Here is a 20,728-nt window from a genome sequence, read left to right on the forward strand (position 1 = left end):
GCACCTAGTTTACGTTCGGTTTATCAACATAAACATCTGACTGTTTAAGCTAAGAACTCTAGAAAAAAGCTGTGATCAGCTCGAATAGCTGGGAATTATGTAATAAGTGTGACCGGCTGAATGACAGAGCTGGATCACTCGCTCTGATTCTGTCTGGCACAAAGCAGAGGCGATTCTCCACAAGCTGCAGCATCACCTGCTCAACAAGCCCCGAAACTGGGATACAGTCTCCACACATGAGCATTTCGTTATGCAACGCGTGCTAAGCTACGTGTCAGAGATTTAATAATTCACGCTGCCTCTGTTTGGCCCACTGTCTCACACCAGGGAACGTCCTTAAACGCTGGAGAGCGGCTGGTGAGTGTGCGCGGGGAGCTTTGTTAGGCAGGCAGATTATATAATATTCAGGGTCAAGATGCTTTTAGTTCTCTCACTGTAACATTTGTACAGAACGTAAGACGCTCCAGGGATCGGATCCGAGCTCATCCTCATAACATACAGTAAAAAGTCCTAAAAATACCACAGAGCAGCTTCTGCTGGAGCTCGTACAGTCCTGCATGATGCTGATAAATATCACACTTTCTAAATATATCATGGTGTGAAATGATATTTCATTTTGCATTAACCAAAGGGAACCTTACACATTACAAACACTGACCGGTCAGAGCCGAGGGAAAGGAGACTGGTCAGTTTTATGTACTAATCTGTATAAACATTGTTGTGTGATTTGTGCTGAATTAACACGTTTGTTGAGAAACTAAGTGAAAATAAGTGGCCACCTTCTACAGAGACGCACATTTTAATGTACAATTGCTGTTTATTTGATACATTTGACATATTTAAGACAATAAATGTAAAATGTGATCTGTGCAAAATGTATTTATGTTTTTTTTTTTTTTTTTTTTTTTTTTACAATATGTTTGTAATATATTTATATATATATTATATATTTAAGCCGCTAAGTTGGCCTATTGGCTATTTTGCTTCTAAACCAACTTATTTTGTTGTTAAAGAAAAATACTAGATTCTTTACTTTGCAGCCAACAAGAGAAGATACACTACACTGCACTGCACTGTCCATAACAGAGTCCATGAGGACACAGAGCCACACACATCTACCGCTTTCCTCCAGAGTGTGGAAATGTGAGAAAAGGCACTTGTTCAGCAACCTAATGCTAAAATTAACAATACCTATAAAAGCTAAACCTGTCACAGAACACAGGTAAAATTCAGAACTGAGTTAGAAAAAGAAAAGAGAGAAAAATGAAGCGATTTATTTTATTTACATTTATTTGGCTTTATTAGCTAAACTAATGAAATCGTATCCGACTCACATTAAGCTTCCTGTAATACAACATTAATGGAAATCTAATGACGGTGGAAAAGAACTGCATCGTCATTTGACTGGAGGCACTGAAACTCACAACTGTATCTCCAGCACTGAATTCATATGATATAAACATTAAAGACTGAAGTGCCACTGACTGGTGTCAAGCTGATATTTCTGGATTAAATACTGGATTAAAAAGAAAAGGAAAAGGCATGAATACAGTCCGAATGTCTCCACATCCAGGCTAAAACCAGTGCAGGACGAGTTATAGAGCTGCAAAGGTGAAGCACAGAAAAGTAAAGAACAGGAAAGGTGGGGTAGAAGTGTTAGCGTAGCGTGTGGTATGAAAGCATTTCAGTATTATAGAAAATCATTTAAAGCTTAGCAGTTTTTAAAGACAATCTTATCACAAACCTGGTCACAGTTTCAATCTCAGTATCATAAGGGGAAAAACAGCATTGAGCCATTTTTAATTAAAAACTGTTCAATTCTTCTTAAATGACACTGAATAAGTATAAATGGAATCTAGATGTAGGTGCAGCAGAGTCTACATAGAAAAGGTGGATGGCACTGTTTCTCCTGCAGAGATGAGTCATGATCCATAAGACAAGCCCACCTCAGTCAGATGTAAGATGTTTTTGGAAATGAGAAAAAAAAAACCCGACAACAATCAAATGAGCTGAATCTGCTGTAAGTGCACCGGGTTTGTGACGAGGTTCACTAACTGGGACATCAACACACCGTTCCAACCATGAAGCCTTTCATCCAGAGGAACGAGCACCACGAGGTCTTGCAGGACTGTCTAGACGTCTGCTGCTGAAATTCACACAGCACTTTCAAAAAGTTGTGAAACGGTCCGTTTAACTATTGGCTGAATCTGGGCTGATCTGTCTGAAATGCGAGTTAACCTTGTTGGAGGTGTTCGGTTAATGCGCTGAGCTCTAATTTACACGTGTGCCATTACATGCACCAGTGACACTTTATTGATCCGAGAGTCAATAAATTAGACCCAGACTGAGTGCTGGTCAGGTTAGCGCACCAGGAGCCAACAGAGAGAGTGGATGAGCCAACATCAACTAACAGGCTCCGGTTCCAAATGAGCACCATTAATATTTTAGGAAGTGTGATATTCTGGGAGAAAATTGAAACTGCCTCCCACCTCCTGATTATGATAATTAACATCCTTCCCAATATAATCATATTTTCATTCTTCACTCCTTCGTTTTAGTCTTTATTCCTGACATTCTGGTTAACAAACTACAGCAGAATGTTGTCTGCATTAGAGGTGGACGCCGTGGCAAAAAGGTCATTATTTGGGTGGTGGGTCATTCTCAGCACTGCAGTAACACTGATGTGGTGGTGGTGTGTTAGTGTGTGTTGTGCTGGCACAAGTGGATCAGACCCAGCAGTGCTGCTGGAGTTTTTAAACACTGTCCACTCACTGTCCACTCTATTAGACGCTCCTGCCTGGTCGGTCCACCTTGTAGATGTACAGTCAGAGACGACAGCTCATCTGCTGCTGCACAGTTTGTGTTGGTCATCCTCTAGTCCTTCATCAGTGGTCACAGGACACATTAGTCAGGGATTTAAAGTGAACCAACAAGCCTAAAATCACCGACATGATCCACGAAGCACAGCATGGCCTTTCACATGAACCAGACTTTACATTTACATACATATTATATATTAGCCCACATGAACAAACATGTATGGCTTGACCGGAACATAGGATAAGCGTTAGCTAAGAAACACGTCAAAGCCTGCGTGGGAAAGTCTGACCACTCAGCAGCCACTGTCGCAACACCGCCGGACAGTTGCCTCACCTTTTTCTCCTCCGTCTGGCTCTAATAATGAAGCTGAGAGCTGATCAGAGTTAATGATCTTCTCAGCGAAGCTCGTTCTGCTCGTTAGTTTGTGCTGATGATGCAGTGATTCAGTCACGTGACATCACTGAGTAGGAGGAGCTCATGAGGGTCAGTTCAGGAGCCAGTTCATCACATTTATGACAGATTAGAGTCACTGACCTAAACGAGTGAGAACCGTCGAGTCAGAGATGGGATCTGAGCAGCGAGGCCTGTGATGTGAACGCAGCTTTAGGTGTAGCCTGTGCTGAGCCTGTGCTTCTGCTGAATGTAGCCTAACAAGTTAACCACACACTAACCACTGGCTAACCATTAGCCAACAAGCACTTCTGCATGCTGCGCAACAAAAGCAACATGGCTTAGGACAAAGAGAGCCAGCCAGCTTAGCACTGCAGCTAAATGTCCCATCCCAGCGAAGGTGCTGTGAACTACATTTCCGATAGTCTGTGTAATTCCAAGCGATAAAGAGAGGTCAGAAAAAGTTCATGTAGAAAGGAATTATAACGGATTTTAGTTCATGTAAACTCAACACAGCTAACAGAAGTGAGTCGTGGAAGAAAGCAAAATACAAGAAAAATGAAAAACATGGGTCCTCTCAGGTCAGCATGAATCAGCGGTCATATCTAATCTTCTGTCTGAACTGTATGAGGGTCTCAGAGCTTGACGACAGGGGGGAGGGGGGGCAATATCACAGTAATATCATATGTGATATATTAATATGATATTACTAGTTAACACTTTCCCCCCTCAACCACTGATGTGATCAAAAAAAGCAGACGAAAGTCACTGTGTCTCAACCAGTTTAATCAGTAAACTAACATGTTGTCATTAATGGTATGGCTTGATGATTTGGGCTGAGTATGATCAGAGATATGAACCATCACAGTAATAATAAGGTCAGTTCTGATCTCAGATTGGCTTTTATTCATTACATTCAGTGCCTCATCTGTAGGATCTTCAGCCTTATTGTTTCAGGCTCGTTTCTTCTGATATCTCAATTAACCTTCTGTGTGATCAGAAACGTCCAGAAGGTAAAAACCGGCACATTTTCCACATAATCCCAGAACTGAATTTAAGAAGCACATGCACCATGCAGTGATAACGAGAGTCCGAGCTGTGCTGTGATGAGCTTCAGTGCTGACTGAGCCCGCTGTAACCTATTTTTTTTCCTCTCAGCATTTCTCAAGATTCTCTTAAATAACACCAGAACCCCCCCCCCCCCTCACTCCCACCCCCTCTGCTGGCTTGGCTGACCTGAAAACATTAATTAAAAAACTGGGCTGATTTTCATGTAAAAGAGGCAGTGAGCTGCTGCCATCTAGCGCCTGTTCCTGGAATTACAGCAGAAATGCTCATTGCTAATATGGCCACTCGCTTGTTACGCTCAGCAACACAAACCCGACTCAGGTAGAAATTTACACTAAACATGTCAAAACACAGCGTCCAGGTCAAACCAGGTCAAAGTCCAGGTCAAACCGGGCTACATCTGCACCAGACATGGCCGAGCATACAAGACAGTCACGGGTAAAATGAGCCATGCAGTCGTGCTGTGATTTGGACTGGGAAGCAGCAGCGCCAGGCCTTCACCGGTCACTCTGAAACGTAATGATCTGACCTCCTTCACGAGCTCTGACCTGACTCTAAAGCTGGCAGTAATGTAGGGTCTTTTCTACTCGGCTGGTCTGAGGTCATCAGTTTAAACAGCGACTGGATACAAACGGGGATCTCTGAGGGTTTCTTCAGGACTTCACAACCACCTGCCATCAGTGTCCAGGTGCTTGTTTACATCCAATCAAGCCATTTAACTGAAATGCTTGGTTAAACGTTCTCGTGGTGAGTCCTACATTAACTACCGAAAGAGGTACTGGACTTAAAGGAACCACTAGGTTTCTTCCCAGACCACTGAAAACCGCAGCCAGTTTCACCAAATGACCAAACTACCCACTCCTGACCACAAGGCTCAGCCAGGTCAGCAGAGCATGAGCTGACGTACCTGCCGCTTGATGAAGCTGGACGTGGTGTCAGATGAGGTGCTGCCGTCCGAGCGTTTGAAGCGGCTCTTGCGCTTTGGCAGCTTTCTTGGCAACTGTAGAAAAGCACAGTGGACGTTACTGAAAATGACCAGACGTCTTAAAAACAACTCACTTTTTCTTTTTTACTGACTTCCAGTTACTCTGGACTGAAGGTAGGTCATAACAGCTCTGACCTGCTGTCGTCCATAAGCGCCGCATGTATAATGTAATAACCCTCTGGTCAGGTGTGGTCAGGAGGGCTCTGAGCTCTGAGCTGCAGCGCTTCTCCAAAAATCTGCCTTAAACTGAAGTAAACAAACAAACAAACCGGGTTCCCAGCGCAAACACGAGGGCAGCCGCGCGCGGCCGGGGGCCTGTTATTAACTGTCCGGTCGAGCTTCGTGTTTTACTAAAACAGCACTTTCGAGCCGAAGTCCGGGCCGCGGCGCCGCACCGCAACGGTGAGCTGGAGGGGTGAAGGACGGGGATGCTGAAGATGGTGTTTCTGATCAGGGGTCAGTTTTCTCCGCTCTGGTCACACAAGCACGCTCATTTTCAGCGCCGCGGTCGAGCCGGATAAGGAACGATGAGCCAACCAGCCGTTTACAACGGGTCCGGGTCCAGGTCCAGGTCCAGGTCCAGGTCCAGGCCTCTCGGCTACGGTGAGGAATCTCAACCCTGAACTGAGCTGAACCGGCTGGACTGAGCGGAAACCCCCACAGGACAGGCAGGAAAGGGGCTTTCCGGCCGGATAGCAGTGCTATAAGGCGTCTTATCGCGGTCATTACGACAGTTAACGGGCCGAGTGCGACTGAACGCGCGATATGTCGGTGTTTACACGCCGGAGCCGCCGATGCTGGTGCTGTTAGGAGGCGCTGCTGCTCGCCGAGCTCGGAGCTGCAGGACTCCTCCGTGGCTCCTCCTGCGCGGAGCGGCGACGGCGCTATAGCTGCGGTAAAGGGGCGGAAAGGCAGCCGCCGCGGAGGCGAGCGGCCTTAATCACACCTACCTGAAAATAATGGGACTGAGAGCCGCTCTCGGCGCCAGGCAGCGGGTCTGCGGCCGACTGGGACATTTTCACTTGCACCATGTATCTGCGAGCGCAGGGAGGCGGGCGAGGGGCTGAGTGGAGGCGGCGGAGAGAGACAACACATGCAGAGGGAGCATCGGAGCGGAGGAGGAGAGGAGGTGATCAGGACGAGGAGGTCTGATCCGCGACGATGAAGAAACCATTAAAAACCCAGTGAGTGGATCCGGGCAGGAGAGAGAGGGAGAGTGAGGGAGATGGTCGCGTGATAGAGCTGCACCCCCCCCCCCTCTCTCTCTGTCACTCTCTCTCTCTCCCCCCCCCCTCTCTCTCTCTCTCTCTCTCTCTCTCTCTCTCTCATTCTCTCTCTCTCTCTCTCTCACTCTCTCTCTCTCTCTCTCTCTCTTTCTGTCACTCTCTCTCTTCCCTCTCTCTCACACTCACTCACTCACTCACTCACTCTCTCTCTCACTCTCTCCCTCACTCTCTCTCTCTCTTTCTCTCTCTCTTTCTGTCACTCTCTCTCTTCCCTCTCTCTCTCACTCACTCACTCACTCACCCTCTCTCTCACACTCTCTCTCTCACTCTCTCCCTCATTCTCTCACTCTCTCTTTCTCTCTCTCTTTCTGTCACTCTCTCTCTTTCCTCACTCACTCACTCACTCACTCACTCACTCACTCACTCACTCACTCGCGCTCTCTCACACTCTCTCTCACACTCTCTCTCTCTCACTCTCTCCCTCACTCTCTCACTCTCTCTTTCTCTCTCTCTTTCTGTCACTCTCTTCCCTCTCTCTCTCACTCACTCACCCACTCTCTCTCACACTCTCTCTCGCTCACTCACTCACTCACTCACTCACTCTCTCACTCTCTCTCTCTTTCTGTCACTCTCTCCTTTCTCTCTCACTCACTCACTCACTCACTCACTCACTCACTCTCTCTGTCACTCTCTCTTCTCTCTCTCTCTCACTCACTCACTCACCCTCTCTCTCACACTCTCACTCACTCACCCACCCTCTCTCTCTCACACTCTCTCTCACACTCTCTCACTCTCTCACTCTCTTTCTCTCTCTCTTCCTGTCACTCTCTCTTCCCTCACTCACTCACTCACTCACTCACTCTCACACTCACTCTCACACTCACTCTCTCACTCTTACTCGCTTACTCTATCTCTTTCTGCCACTCTCTCTCCTTTCTCTCTCACACTCTCACTCACTCTCTCTTTCTCTCTCTCTTTCTGTCACTCTCTCTCTTCCCTCTCTCTCTCACTCACTCACCCACTCTCTCTCACACTATCTCTCTTTCTGTCACTCTCTCCTTTCTCTCTCACTCTCTCTCTCACTCACTCACTCACTCACTCTCTCTTTCTCTCTCTCTTTCTGTCACTCTCTCTCTTCCCTCTCTCTCTCACTCACTCACTCACTCACACTCTCTCTCACACTCTCACTCACTCTCTCACTCTTACTCTCTCACTCTCTCTCTCTTTCTGTCACTCTCCCTTCTTTCTCTCACTCACTCACTCACTCACTCTCTCTCTGTCACTCTCTCTTCCCTCTCTCTCTCACTCTCTCACTCACACTCTCACTCTCTCTCTCACTCACTCACTCACTCACTCACTCACTCACTCACTCACTCACTCACCCACCCTCTCTCTCTCACACTCTCTCTCACACTCTCTCACTCTCTCCCTCACTCTCTCACTCTCTCTTTCTCTCTCTCTTTCTGTCACTCTCTCTCTTCCCTCTCTCTCTCACTCACTCACTCACTCACTCACTCACACTCTCTCTCACACTCTCACTCACTCTCTCACTCTTACTCTCTCACTCTCTCTCTCTTTCTGTCACTCTCCCTTCTTTCTCTCACTCACTCACTCACTCACTCACTCACTAACTCACTCACACTCTCTCTCTCTTTCTCACTCTCTCTCACTCACTCTCACACTCTATCTCTCACTCACTCACCCACTCACTCTCTCTAACACTCCCTGGTCTCTCTTTCACTCACTCACTCTCTCTCTCAGATGGATGGATGGATGCATGGATAGATGGATAGTAAAACTGCCTTTAAAGGTATGAAAACTCATTTTGAGCGTGGTCTTCAGTTTTTCTGTTTTTTTTTTGTATGACCGCCCAGAAGGTCAGGACAATTAGCTGCAGCATCAGTGAATGACACTTCAGAGTGAAGCTTGATTGTCACTGGGCAGAAAACAGGACAGGCGAGGACTGGGAAGAAATATTTTTCTAAACTTTCTCTCTTATTTCTTTTAAATTTGAGGGTAATGAGGCATTTTGTGAAGTTAGCCCCATCTTGAGTGAAGGTGCTCAGAATGATGTAGAGCAGCTGCCTGTTTTATTTCCACATGTGGGCTTTGAACAATCCTTCAGTTGCTGCATGAAAGGCTCTCCAGGGTGTTTCCATTGTAATCAAGGCATGTGGTGCTATGTTTGGCTATAGGTGCTCATTAAAGAAACTTGAGCCAGCCCAGTCCAAATGACAATCCTATATAATACCACCACCATGTTTCACAGATGAAAGGGTATTCTTTGGATAAAGTACATTCACATTGTAGTTCCATATTGTCGTTCCATAATTATGCTTAAAATGACATTAACTAAGGTAACTTACTACCACCTTTTGAGTGTGCACACTAATGTAAGTGATTACATTAATCTGAAGTATTTTAAGATCACTTTTTAAAGTGTGTGTTAGCTATAGCTAACTTACTAGATCACAAGTTGGGGTTGTAACTAACCCTAACCCTAATCTTAACCTTAACCAGAGACGTCAAGGTAGGCACAGTTCTCTGGTTGGAATATGAAGAGGATTGTAGTAATTTGTCCCTTCCTTCAACGAAAAGAGCCAAAAGGCAGTGATGGTATTGGAGATATGTACAGGCATAGCAGCTGAAAAAACAGAAAAGTACTTTTAGTATGTTATTTGAACCAAACACAAATGATTAATATTATTTTTGGCAGATTTTACCGGTGGTTTCAGAGAAGTGTTTTGAAACGCTATACTGGTTATTAGAGTTGTAGTACTTGAGTCTAGCTGTGTTTTAAAGACCATAAAGTAGCCGATGCCTCCATCTGACGTAACTGGAAGCTGCATTATTATGTAAAATGAACGACTGCAGCATTTTATTGGCATATTTGACATTAAGAGCAACGTTTATCTTATTCCTTTTAAAGTATTAATGTTACACATGTTTATAAGTCCTGTTTGATGCCACTTAAAATGGGTGTTGAATAACAAACTTAAGTGTTTATGAAAGAACAAAGCTGCACCTTTCGAGTTCACGGCTGTGGGCTAGGGCTAACTCTGCCATTCACGCTGATAATGGGATTAATCCGGTTAAATATCTGAAGTATTAATGTGAGGACAGAGATTTGGAGACGCAGCGTTCTGAACACCAGCGTGCTGAGACAGGAGGCCTGTTTCAGTGACTGACACTGAGGGATTCTCTGGGTAGAAACAACAAAAGACTGACAGCCTTCATAGCCCCCAGACCCGCGGCCACCCGTGACAGGTTGACTTGATTTTTCCACTCTTCACTTGTTTGGGTCATTATTTCCCTCGACCTGTTTAAGCTCATGAGGGGCTCAATAATCAGCTCTAATGGTTTGTATTTATGGTCTATCCACATATTTTTAGGTGATTTTTTTCCTGCATGTGTCAGACTATGCTGTAATTTCTCAAAGACTTTATTTGACATGACAAACTAAAAAACTAAAAGTAAAAGCCTTTATTTAAGCTCAGATCACAGCAGCTTTGAAAGGGACCGTCTGACCTACAGCTAGTGCCTAATGTTTGTCATGTTATTTAAAATGCATAAGCACAGCATCATAAGCCTCCACCTAACTGGTTTGACAGAATTCACTATTTATATTGTTTTTTTTTTTGTTGTTGTTTTTGTTCTCTGGTGTTTTCTCTCATGTTCTTTACTGAAATATGACATACAACTATTGGGAATGTATCACTGGCATCTCTACACAGCCCCACTGGTGATCGTCTCTTCTTAATTAAAAAATATAATAATTAACAATATGTATATGAATTTTAAAGTAAATAATTACTCATTCTTACATTGAATAGTAAATAATAATAATAATAATAAATTAAAAAAAACAATAATGAAGGAGTGAGAATGGTTTCCTGATGTGTGGCTATAATTTCACAAGGCACTGAAATGATAAAGTTAAGCTGCGACAGAGATTTAGTAAGACAAATGTGATAGTCAGTGACCCGGTCAGTGATCCGGTCAGTAAGCTGTCGCTGCACACTGGGATCCTGTTTTGTATTTTTTAAGATAGGATGTCACCGGAGCTCCATGTGTATCCAACAAGGCAGACTATAAAGAAATCAGTGATTGTGTCTTTACTCAGCATAAACGGCAGAGATTAGAGCTTTTTAGCCTTTCTGCTGGAGTGAAGGAGCCAGACTGAGGCGAGACCGTGGCACTGCCTGAAGCAGCCGGCTGAGCGAGCGACGCCGTAGGTGGTGGACTAACGCTCTTTTCCACCGAAGGGGCCGAACAGTTCTAAGCACAGAGGGTAACTGTTCCACTGTTCCAGTGGCTTTTCCACACAGACAGAGTTTGACAGTGTCCTTCTGCGCTGCTTCAAACAGTTCAGATAAGTTCGTTCACACTGACACCGGATAAATGAAAACAGTGCATGATTTTAATCCACCGCTCAATAAAAGTCAAAGCTTCAGTCCAACACCAATTATTATTTGCTAAACAGCGTTGATAACTAGGAGGAAGATGTTGGTTAGCATTAGTTTGGCTAGCATGCTGCCAGCTCTGTCCTGATAGCAAGAGGACAGGGGGCCACTGACAGTGGGCAAAGCTGGTGGACCACTGGCATTCTGCTCAACCTTTTCTGGGCAGCCCACCGATAGTTAAGTGGAGAGTAACAGACCAAATTTCACTGGTCATCGTTCATTTTTCACTCACAGTGCCATTTATTTATTTTTCTTTTCTTCATTTCTTTAGTTAAATTAGTTTAGTAAATGATTTTAGTCTAGCAGAGTCAGCAACAGCACTCCTGTAAAATCATTTAATATTCTACTCATTGTTTTTCTCTTTGTTGTTTGTAATATTTTTCTTAGTTTATTTTGTAAAATAAAATGCTATAAGCATTTATAATCTGTTTGAGGAGATTAAAAACTGGTTCCAGCCTGTATGCAGCCCGGTCATCTGGGTGGTCTGAGCGTGGACCAGCAGTGGTGTACAGTTGAGCCAGTGGACTGATATGTGCTTGCTACCAGCTTCCTTGCTGGTGTCCTGCGTTTAGCAGCTAACCCCAGAGCAGAAAGTCTTACTGTCGTAATACTTAATAATACATTACTTAATAATGTCTTAATAATATTGCTCATATATAATTCACCAAACTGGAAAAGCTTACTACTCCAAATGTTTCTGTCACAGGCATCCCGTGTTTTAGTCTTATCTACTGTGTAATTGGTGTAAAGTTCATTACATAGACCTGTGGCTCAGTAGAAATACGTGTGTGATGTTCAGGTGCGTGTGAACTCTAAGATGTGGCTTTTACACACAGACACACACACACACAAACACAGACACACGTATACACACACACACACACACACACACACACACACACACACACACACACACACACAGTGTGTGAGTGTGTGTGTCTGTGTCTGCCTGAGTGTGAGTGAGTGTGTGTGTGTGTGTGTCTGTGTCTCAGAGTGTGTGTGTGTGTGTATTTCTGTGTGTGTGTGTGTCTGTGCTAGCTTGCTAGTTACTAATTGGTTGATGTACCATTTAGTTGCTAGGGTGTTGCTAGGCAGTTGCCATAATTGGCAGGTAGTTGCTAAGGTGCTGCTATGCGGTTGCTATGGTATTCCAGCTAGTTGCTAAAGCATTACCAATTGGTTGATAGATAGTTGCTAGGTTATTGATAGACTATTACTAGATGGCTGTTATGGCATTTTAGGTGGTTGCTATGGTGACAACTGTGCCAAATTTCCTTTTTAATGGACCCATTCTTCCGTCTTCATGTGCATTTTTTTCTAAAAGTCAACAAAATATGTCAGTCATTTGTCCAGTGGCGTCCAAACATTTGCATACATTTTTAAAGGAGCAAAGCTAATATTTAATGTCTTAAAATCTCAGGCTTATTACTTACTAAGATTTATTATTTAGTAACTGCAGGGACTTCAGCGCAGACTGGCGGAGCTGTTCTCGGGTTATAGAGGTATGTAATAACACTTCAGGCTTGTCAGTGGACTCTGGCCATTTAAAGGGTTAATATGCTGTTTGTTCTGTAATGTGTAATTATGTAATAGTGCAGCCGTAACCTAGACTTCATCAGTTTGAAAGAATTATGATGAATCCTTTTCGTATGTTTGTCCATTAGTGTTCTTTCTCACCACAAAGTTTTGGTGCTTACTAGCAGAATGCCAGGTGGCCGTGGAAGTGCTGGAAGCATGTTTACAAAAGATGTAGTGATGGTTACATTTGTGGCCAGTTCCTGTAAATGTGACACCCTGCTGCTCTCCATGCCTTCCCTGAACATTTGCCTTGTTTTATCCTATTACTGTGGCAGCCGCTCCACTATCTGCCGCTACCTCAGTCAAGCTTTGAGGGTTTTAGTAGTGAAAGTACTTTGAAGCTCCAGATATTCAAAAGTTGTGTCTTGGGATTTGTAAAGATGAGACCGGATACTTTGACAGAGGAAATGATGCTCATTTCTAAATAAAAATGTCAGCCACCTGAGTTAAAGAAGGAAGCTGGTAGTGATCTGCAGCCTGTCTACTTCACTGCATAAAGTCATCAGAGGTAATATATAAATGGGAAGAATTCCACGCCCACTGTGGCAGCATGCTTTAGCGTAGGATGCTGGAAGGTTTGGGTTTTTAAGTTTGCTGCTCTCTTTCTTCTTTAGATTATGTGTATTTTAACTGCTTAAATTGGGGTAAATGTGCTTGTCAGTGGTGGGGGCGTGGTTAAGGGCATGGATTTATGTTTCCCTGCGCTCTTGATAATGAGTGCGTAATCCTGCTATTGTTTTGTCTTGACAGGAAAAAAATATGTTCTATTAGGACTCCACCATTGTGGTGCTACATAACCCTCATGCAGCCTGCTGTGAAGTAGGGACCACCAGATCTTTGTGCCCAAGGCCTGATGACTTGATCTGGGTCTGTGGGTTTCTGCACCTTAATGAACTCGTAATTCAGAGGGTCTGGTGATGTTCAGAGGGAAAACATTCATATAGCAAAATGTATTGTTTTTTTTTGTTTACCCCAGGATGTGACATCATCGATTTTCCAAAACTCCATTCATTTATGTCTTACAGAAAACCAGTTTAGTCCTGGAGTGACCAGCATGGGTGTGACAGTGACCACAGAATGAAAGCAGGACTTCTCAGGTCTATGAAATATTAGGCTACAGGTTGTGCATTCTTAAAATGAGTATTCTGATGCTATATATTTTCCACATCGCCCACCTTGATTTAATAATTACAATGCAAGCATTGTAAAAGATTTGATCTAAACAGGTTCTAGTGCAATATTAGGATGAATGAATTTGTACGTCTGTTACTCACCACATACAACAGGCAGCGCTAGTTCAATAGCAGGGCTTCCTCAGCTCTACCTCACGGCAACAGGGAACCTATGAAGGGCAAAAATCTGGCAGCCTATCCAGACCCATTTGTCAGCTGAACATTAGATAAATAGTCCTGTATTTACTTTACCCTTTCAGCGTTTCGCTCTGCTGTTCCACAGTAAAACAACTGGCCCCACAGAGCTGCACACATGAGCAGCACTCTCACATGATTGTGACGTCCTGGACATAATAATGTAGTTCATATTTTCTTGGTAGTTGTATTATTAGGGTCCACGTTTCCTTTGGAATAACAACTGTTTGCAAACCAACAAACCAGCCAAAAACGTATAGTTGTTTGTTTTTAATCCTCGTCTAATCTCTCTGCTTTAAAGACATTAAAACAGGTCTATCAGGTCTGTATTCACTACACAGATTCTGAATAAAGTGTTGTCTCTATCTTATTACATGTAAGTACATTTGCATTTACAGCATTTATCAGACGCCCTTATCCAGAGCGACTTACAGAAAGCGCTTTGTCTCAGAGAAAGTCTCTGATAGTTACCAGTAGGTTAGAGAGAAAGACGGTCCTGAGCTTAGATACTGATAGAAACACGGTCAGTGTAGATACAGAGAGAAGGAGCAGAGCTGAACTCAGAACTCTGAGCCGTACAACACAATACAGTAAACTACAGTAAACTACAATACAGTAAACTACAATACAGTAAACTACACAGTGCAATTCAATAAAATATAATCTATAAGTGCAGCACAATATATTGCAATCAATACTTAATTCAGTGCTGATTTAAGTGCTGTGTAAAGAGACGGTCTTCAGTCTGTGTTTGAAGACATTGAGAGACTCTGCTGTTGGGACAGCCAGTGGGAGTTCATTCCCCCTCCTGGGCTCCGGTACAGAGAACGGTCTCGACTTGGGGGGGTAACTGCTATAAAACTCTAGAGATTTTTATTATTTTTACCTGATTTTTCTCCCCAATTTAAACATCGCCATCCTACCCACCCAGAGAGAGCGAGGCCAATTGTGCTCTCTTGGACTCCCGGCAAAGGGTTCTTTGAGTGTTTACGACTCTATATAGAACCATTTTATTTACTAAAGAACCCTAAAGAAGCCACATTTAAACTGCCACATTCATAGACACTGCATGTTTGCTGTTTGTTTAGCTGGTTTGATCCAAGCTTTTCCTCTTAGTATCATTTCTCCTCAGCTTAGGTTCTGCTCCTTCCCCTTTGTTCACACTGCCTCCTGTCTAACGCGCAGTTTGTTTAAACTATTATCGCACTGACCACCTTGCAGCAACAAGGCCAACTTATCACAGGAAAAGCATATCTTGCAGCACTTTCATGTTGTCATGCTGGCAATCGTTTGACCTAGAAGTCCACTCAACACGTCTGTCCTGCCCTCGCCGGTGCAGTCGGAGTGTTTAAATACGACATGTTTATGGAACTGTTCAGAAAGCGTTATATGATCCAGCAAACGTCGCTTCAGTTTGTGTCGGGTTGCTATGACAACGTGATATGATTTCTGTTGCTGAGTTCCTAGAACTGTAGCTACAGTAGCTACGAGACCTCGATTTAGAACTGAGCATGTTGTATATCTGGAGGCTCGTGGGGAGAAAGTCTGACAGGAAGACAGATATATAAGGGTTGAATTTACACACAGAAGAGCAGAATGTGGAGTAATAGGCGCGGTCAGCGGGCTACCACACAGGTTGATATTTTTAGTTTTAAAGTCTGCCTCTGCATTGAGGACGAACCCAACAGAGCCTGCAGTCTCAGCTGCACTGCAAACGGGTCCTTCCAGCTTTAGCCTTAGTCGATTCACTCGATCTGAGTACAGTGTTAAAGGCTGAGGCAGTTGTTCGGGTTTCTTTATGAAGAGCTACCTGGTTAATCTGTCCCACATTATATAACGCGGCCACAGGCCTCCACCATGAAGGATACCTCAGAACTGATATGGGCCAAGAGACCACGACTGAACTGCCCTAAAATTAGGCTACACAAAGTATACTCGTCTTGGCCACTGAAGCCCAATTATACACCAATGAGCCAGAAATGTGACTACTGGTGTTGGGAGTAGGGGTCTACCACAATGGGGGCTCTCAAATCTGTACTGGGTCCCTCATTTAGACACTGACACAGCTGTACATTCGTGACTTCACTACACAGAGGCCATGTCTGTTTATCTCCGCTTCAGTCGTAAAGCATCTCAAAGTAAACATATTAGAACAAATCCTTCACAACTCGCAGCATGATGTTTTTACTATTACTAATAAAGATATAATTAACTTTATTTTTAGTGCACTTTTCATGCAGGCAGCAGGTCTTTACAGACTTTACAAAGTTTACTTGTGATGTTCTGTTATTCAGTTGTTCAGTAAAAGTTTTAATAGAAAACAAAATTGGAAAAATGAAGTTGAGCATTAATTCACACAAACTAAAACAACAGTGATGGAATAAAAAGATAAACAGAAAAAGACAGTTATTGACATACACGACATATATGGTACATAATTATTATGATCCAAATATAAACATTTATGGTAATGTCAGATGCTAGTGAGTGGGATGGCATGCCTTGTGTGAGACCAGCTAATATTGAGTAAATACACAATTTTTCTTTTTTTTTTTTTTTTTTATTAAAGGGCCTATGTCCAACCCTTTTTGAGGAATTTATTTTTCACTCAAGGTCAAATATTTGTGTGGTTTTATGTACCAGAAAGATTATAATTCATTTTTACGTGACTTCAGCACAAATGGACAGAGCTAAACTGCTGTAGTCCAAACAGTGGGTGTATTTAAATCTGTTGCTTTTCACGGAAACACTGAATTTAAAAGTTTCCTAATATTGGAACATTAACGGCATGAACTGCGTAGTAAACATTGTTTCAAAACGTTTACAGAGTTTACATGTTATCATATTTCATACTTTGTGATATGGGGCCTTTTATTGTTTTATTGAATGTAATATATATATATATATATATATATATATATATATATATATATAGATATATAGATAGATAGATAGATAGATAGATAGATAGATAGATACCTAACTCTAACTCTAACTCTACCAGCTTTGCACATCTATAGGCTGAAATTTTTGCCCATTCTTCTTTGCAAAATAGCTCAAGCTCAGTCAGACTGGATGGAGAGCCTCCGTGAACAGCAGTTCTCAAGTCTGGCCACAGATTCTCAGTGGGATATAAGTCTGGACATGGCTGTATGTTTAGGGCCGTTGTCCTGCTGGAAGGTGAAACTCTGTCCCAGTCTCAAGTCTTTCCTCCAGTTTTCCTCCGGGATTGCCCTGTATTTAGCTCCATCCGTCTTTCTGTCAACTCTGACACGCTTCCCTGTTCCTGCTGAAGAGAAGCATCCCCAGAGCATGATGCTTCCACCGTCATGTTTCACGGTGTGGATGGTGTGTTCAGGGTGATGTGCGCTGTTAGTTTCCGCCACTCATAGTGTTTTGCACTTAGGCTAAAATGTTCAACTTTGGTCTCCTCTGACCAGAACACCTTCTTTGGTAAACTGCAAATGGAACTTCTTATGGCTTGCATTTCAAAAAGGGCTTTCCTCTAGCCAGTCTTCCATAAAGGCCAGATTTGTGGAGTACACCACTAATAGTTGGTCCCACCTGAGCCGTGGATCTCTGCAGCTCCTCCAGAGTAACCATGGGCCTCTTGGCTGCTTCTCTGATTAGTGCTGTCCTTGCTTGGGCTGTCGTGGGCTGCTTGGCTGTTTAGGTGGACGGCCATGTCAGGTAGGTTTGCGGTTGTGCCATGCTCCCTCCGTTTTCGGATGATGGTTTGAACAGTGCTCCGTGAGATGTTCATAGCTTGGGATATTTTTTATAACCTAACCCTGCTTTACACATCTCCACATCTTTATCCCCGACCTGTCTGGTTGGTTCCTTGGTTTTCATGATGCTGTTTGATCAGGAATGTTCTCTAACAAACCTCTGAGGCCTTCACAGAACAGCTCTAGTTATACTGAGAATAGATTGGGCAGTCGTGGGCTGGAGGTTAGGGAACTGGCCCTGTGACCGGAAGGTTGCCGGTTCAATCCCCAGCGCCGACCTTGCCTTGAGCAAGACACCTAACCCCCAATTGCTCCCCGGGCGCCGTGGATAGGGCTGCCCACCGCTCCGGGCAAGTGTGCTCACTGCCCCCTAGTATGTGTGTGGTGTTTCACTTGCATGGATGGGTTAAATGCGGAGATGGAATTTCCCCAGTTGTGGGATCAAAACAGTATCACTTAAAACTTAAACTTAAAACTTAATTACGCACAGGTGGGCTCTGTTTACTCATTAGGTGACTTCTGAAGGCAGTTTGTCACACTGGATTTTATTTAGGGGTGCCAGAGTACAGGGGGCTGAATACAAACGCACGCCACACTTTCCAGATTTTAATTAATTTTTTTTTTTTAATTTTGAGAACTATGTATAATTTTCTTTTCAGTTCACAATTAAATCAAATTCAAATCAAATCAAATTTATTTGTAGCGCTTTTTACAACGGATGTTGTCACAAAGCAGCTTTACAGAATTTTGGAAAAGACAAAGTTTCAACAGGAGTGTAAAAATGTACAAACCCCCCCACCCCCTCCGGTGGGCAAGCCAGGGGCAACAGTGGCAAGGAGAACCTCCCTCAGAGCTGAGGAAGAAACCTTGGGAGGAACCAGGCTCACCAGGGGGGACCCGTCAGGGCCACGGGGTAAAGATAGCGTAACGACCGCTGTTCGGTCATCAACCAGTCGGACACAAGGCCTCGCTTTCCACTCTGTTTATTCTGAAACGGATTTTACAGTGTATTAATCCTCTCTTGCCTCAGGCGGCTGCAGACCTCGCGAGCTGAGCATATGAATATAAAGTAAGACGGAATTAGAAGTTTTTATAATGGAACTTTGCTTCTGAGGGCGAATTTTAGCTGGCCATATCGCTAGCTACCGAGGCTCAGCTAGCTGGAGCACATGTCCGAGCAATAATTCAACAAAATAGCATCTCTAATCAAAACCACACGCTAAGATTACCACATGCTCATATAATGTGTTAGAACAATGTTTCAAAGTTTTTTCCTCTATATGAACTGAATTAAACTATATATCAATGAGGAACCACAGCAGTTACACACCGTCCATCTCAGAGCTCTCACTCGTCTGATGGAGGTACGGCAGCAGCTGAGGGACATAGTCTGCAGTGATGTCACAGCAAGAAAAGAATAGCTCCCTAAAATATTTGTAAGGTTTTTTTCCTTTTTATATAAAAATATAAATAACTTTTTACAATTGTTCTTAACCCTTTTTACAAAGATGGAGTCATTTTGGTGAAACTCAATATTTTATCAACTCCGTTACAATAGCACCACAGTCAAAAACATCTCCCATGAAGAATCCAGTCACAGTGACAGGAGTGCACAGGTGACCCTCACAGGTGAGGCTGATGTTAAAAAGCTGAGGGTGTTATTTTTCAAATGTAAACATAGCGCTGCTGAATTTAGGGGCCGACATGACTTCTCTCATCAGTTTAGGGGTCTTTCCTGTAACACTGTGTCAAAACTTTCCCGCCATGTGGAGGCGCTACTGCAGCCTGGTTAACTCACTGTCAGTGTACGTGGTTCTATATAGAACCATTTGTTAAAGAACCAGGGAGAACACCAGAGGCTAAACTGATTTCATCTGAGCAGTAAATGCGTCCCTTAAAGGCAGCAGGACCCCTGTGAAGAGTGCGGGTTCCGATCCGTGTTGGGGTCTTTGACCAGAACGCAGGTGATCAGCTCGTCAGAGGGTCGCTCAGCCTTACGGAGCAGTGAAGCGAAGCGGCCTGCAGGCGGCGCACTGAGCAGCGGGAAGCGTGAGGCCGAGTGTGTGACAGTGTGAGTGTGTGTGGAGGGGGAGAGGCGGGCTGAGGCTCAGGCTGAGGCTCGGGCTCAGAGAGAGCGGTACCGTCTTCTGTCCTCGATGCCCACAAAAACACAGCGGCGCGCGGCCCCCGAAACGGACTCGGACCCACCGGCTCGCTAACGCCGAGAGAGATGGACGCGGTGAGTGAGTCAGAGCACCCCCCCCCCCCCGTCTCTCTCTCTCTCTCTCTCTCTCTCTCCCCCCGTCTCCCCCCCTCCCTCTCCAGCCTGTTCCCGTCCTTTAGCGGGCGGTTTTATATAAGCTGCTCCAGTCACTCGGTTTTCTGGTTGATAAGTCGTCTCGCGGGCGGCGCCGCTGGTTTTCAGTTTCTGGTGAAACGACCTGCTTTTAGAGTCCGAGGGGCTGAGTGCGCGGTACGTTACGAGGCAGTGTGTATGTTTGTATGTATATAAATGTGTGTGTGTGTGTGTGTGTGTGTGTAGGGGCTCCAGCCTCCTCTCGGCGCTAACCTTCGCCTGCGTTAGTTTTTCCCAGATCTTTCCAGAAATGTCCTTTTCCAGAATGTGAGGTACCGAGCTCTCACACTGCCGCTGCTGCGCTGCGGCATCAGCGACGTTACCGCTCCGCTCCGCTCCGGTAAACGCCGCCGTTAAACCGTCCAGCGCGTGCTTTGCCTGTTTTGGCCGCAGAGGTCGTGCGTGCTAAACGGGGCTGTGAACGCGCGGCTCGCCTCGCGATCGATTTTCCGGCCCGAATGCGGCGCTGAATGTGGCGGAAAAGGCGGCCGCTGGTTCAGTCCGCCGTTTGTTGCCTCGGTGGAATGTGGCGGCAGCAGCCCACATAGGAGGAGGAGGTGGAGGAGGAGGAGATGCGCTGGAATGTTGACCGGGATTCAGTCGGGAATACTAAGATGTGTTTTTGAGGGTTGAACCGGCGCGTGAAGGCCGTGTTTGAAGGACTTGAGCCACAGAGGATGTAACGCTAACCCGCCCGGCGCGCACGCGCGCACACCCCGTTACTGTAACAGCGCTGAGGATGGGAAT

The 20,728-nt window shown here is 44.5% G+C and overlaps 2 protein-coding genes across 9 annotated transcripts in view; one reads left to right on the plus strand and one right to left on the minus strand.

Annotated features, from left to right (window-relative positions):
- cacnb3a (calcium channel, voltage-dependent, beta 3a) overlaps nucleotides 1-6,294 on the minus strand; it is a 44,853-nt gene extending 38,559 nt beyond the window's left edge. For all 4 annotated transcript variants that reach the window (XM_037541310.1, XM_017681739.2, XM_037541311.1 and 1 more), the window contains exons 1-2: nucleotides 6,214-6,294; nucleotides 5,186-5,278 (exon numbers count right to left, since the gene is read on the minus strand). In XM_037541310.1, coding sequence (XP_037397207.1) covers nucleotides 5,186-5,278; nucleotides 6,214-6,294 — 174 coding nt within the window. The remainder of the gene's footprint in view (nucleotides 1-5,185; nucleotides 5,279-6,213) is intronic.
- Nucleotides 6,295-6,304: 10 nt separating this feature from the next.
- Nucleotides 6,305-20,728, plus strand: part of adcy6a (adenylate cyclase 6a) — a 110,979-nt gene continuing 96,555 nt past the window's right edge. For 2 of the 5 annotated variants that reach the window (XR_005130743.1, XM_037541306.1), the window contains exon 1: nucleotides 19,547-19,864. The gene's annotated coding sequence lies outside the window, so the exon portion shown is untranslated. Of the gene's footprint in view, nucleotides 6,448-19,546; nucleotides 19,865-19,952; nucleotides 20,099-20,594 lie in introns of those variants that run through there. The other 3 variants (XM_037541308.1, XM_037541307.1, XM_037541309.1) reach the window with 3 other exon arrangements.

The sequence above is a fragment of the Pygocentrus nattereri genome, chromosome 9, assembly GCF_015220715.1.
Source record: "Pygocentrus nattereri isolate fPygNat1 chromosome 9, fPygNat1.pri, whole genome shotgun sequence".
NCBI classification, from domain to species: Eukaryota; Metazoa; Chordata; class Actinopteri; order Characiformes; family Serrasalmidae; genus Pygocentrus; species Pygocentrus nattereri.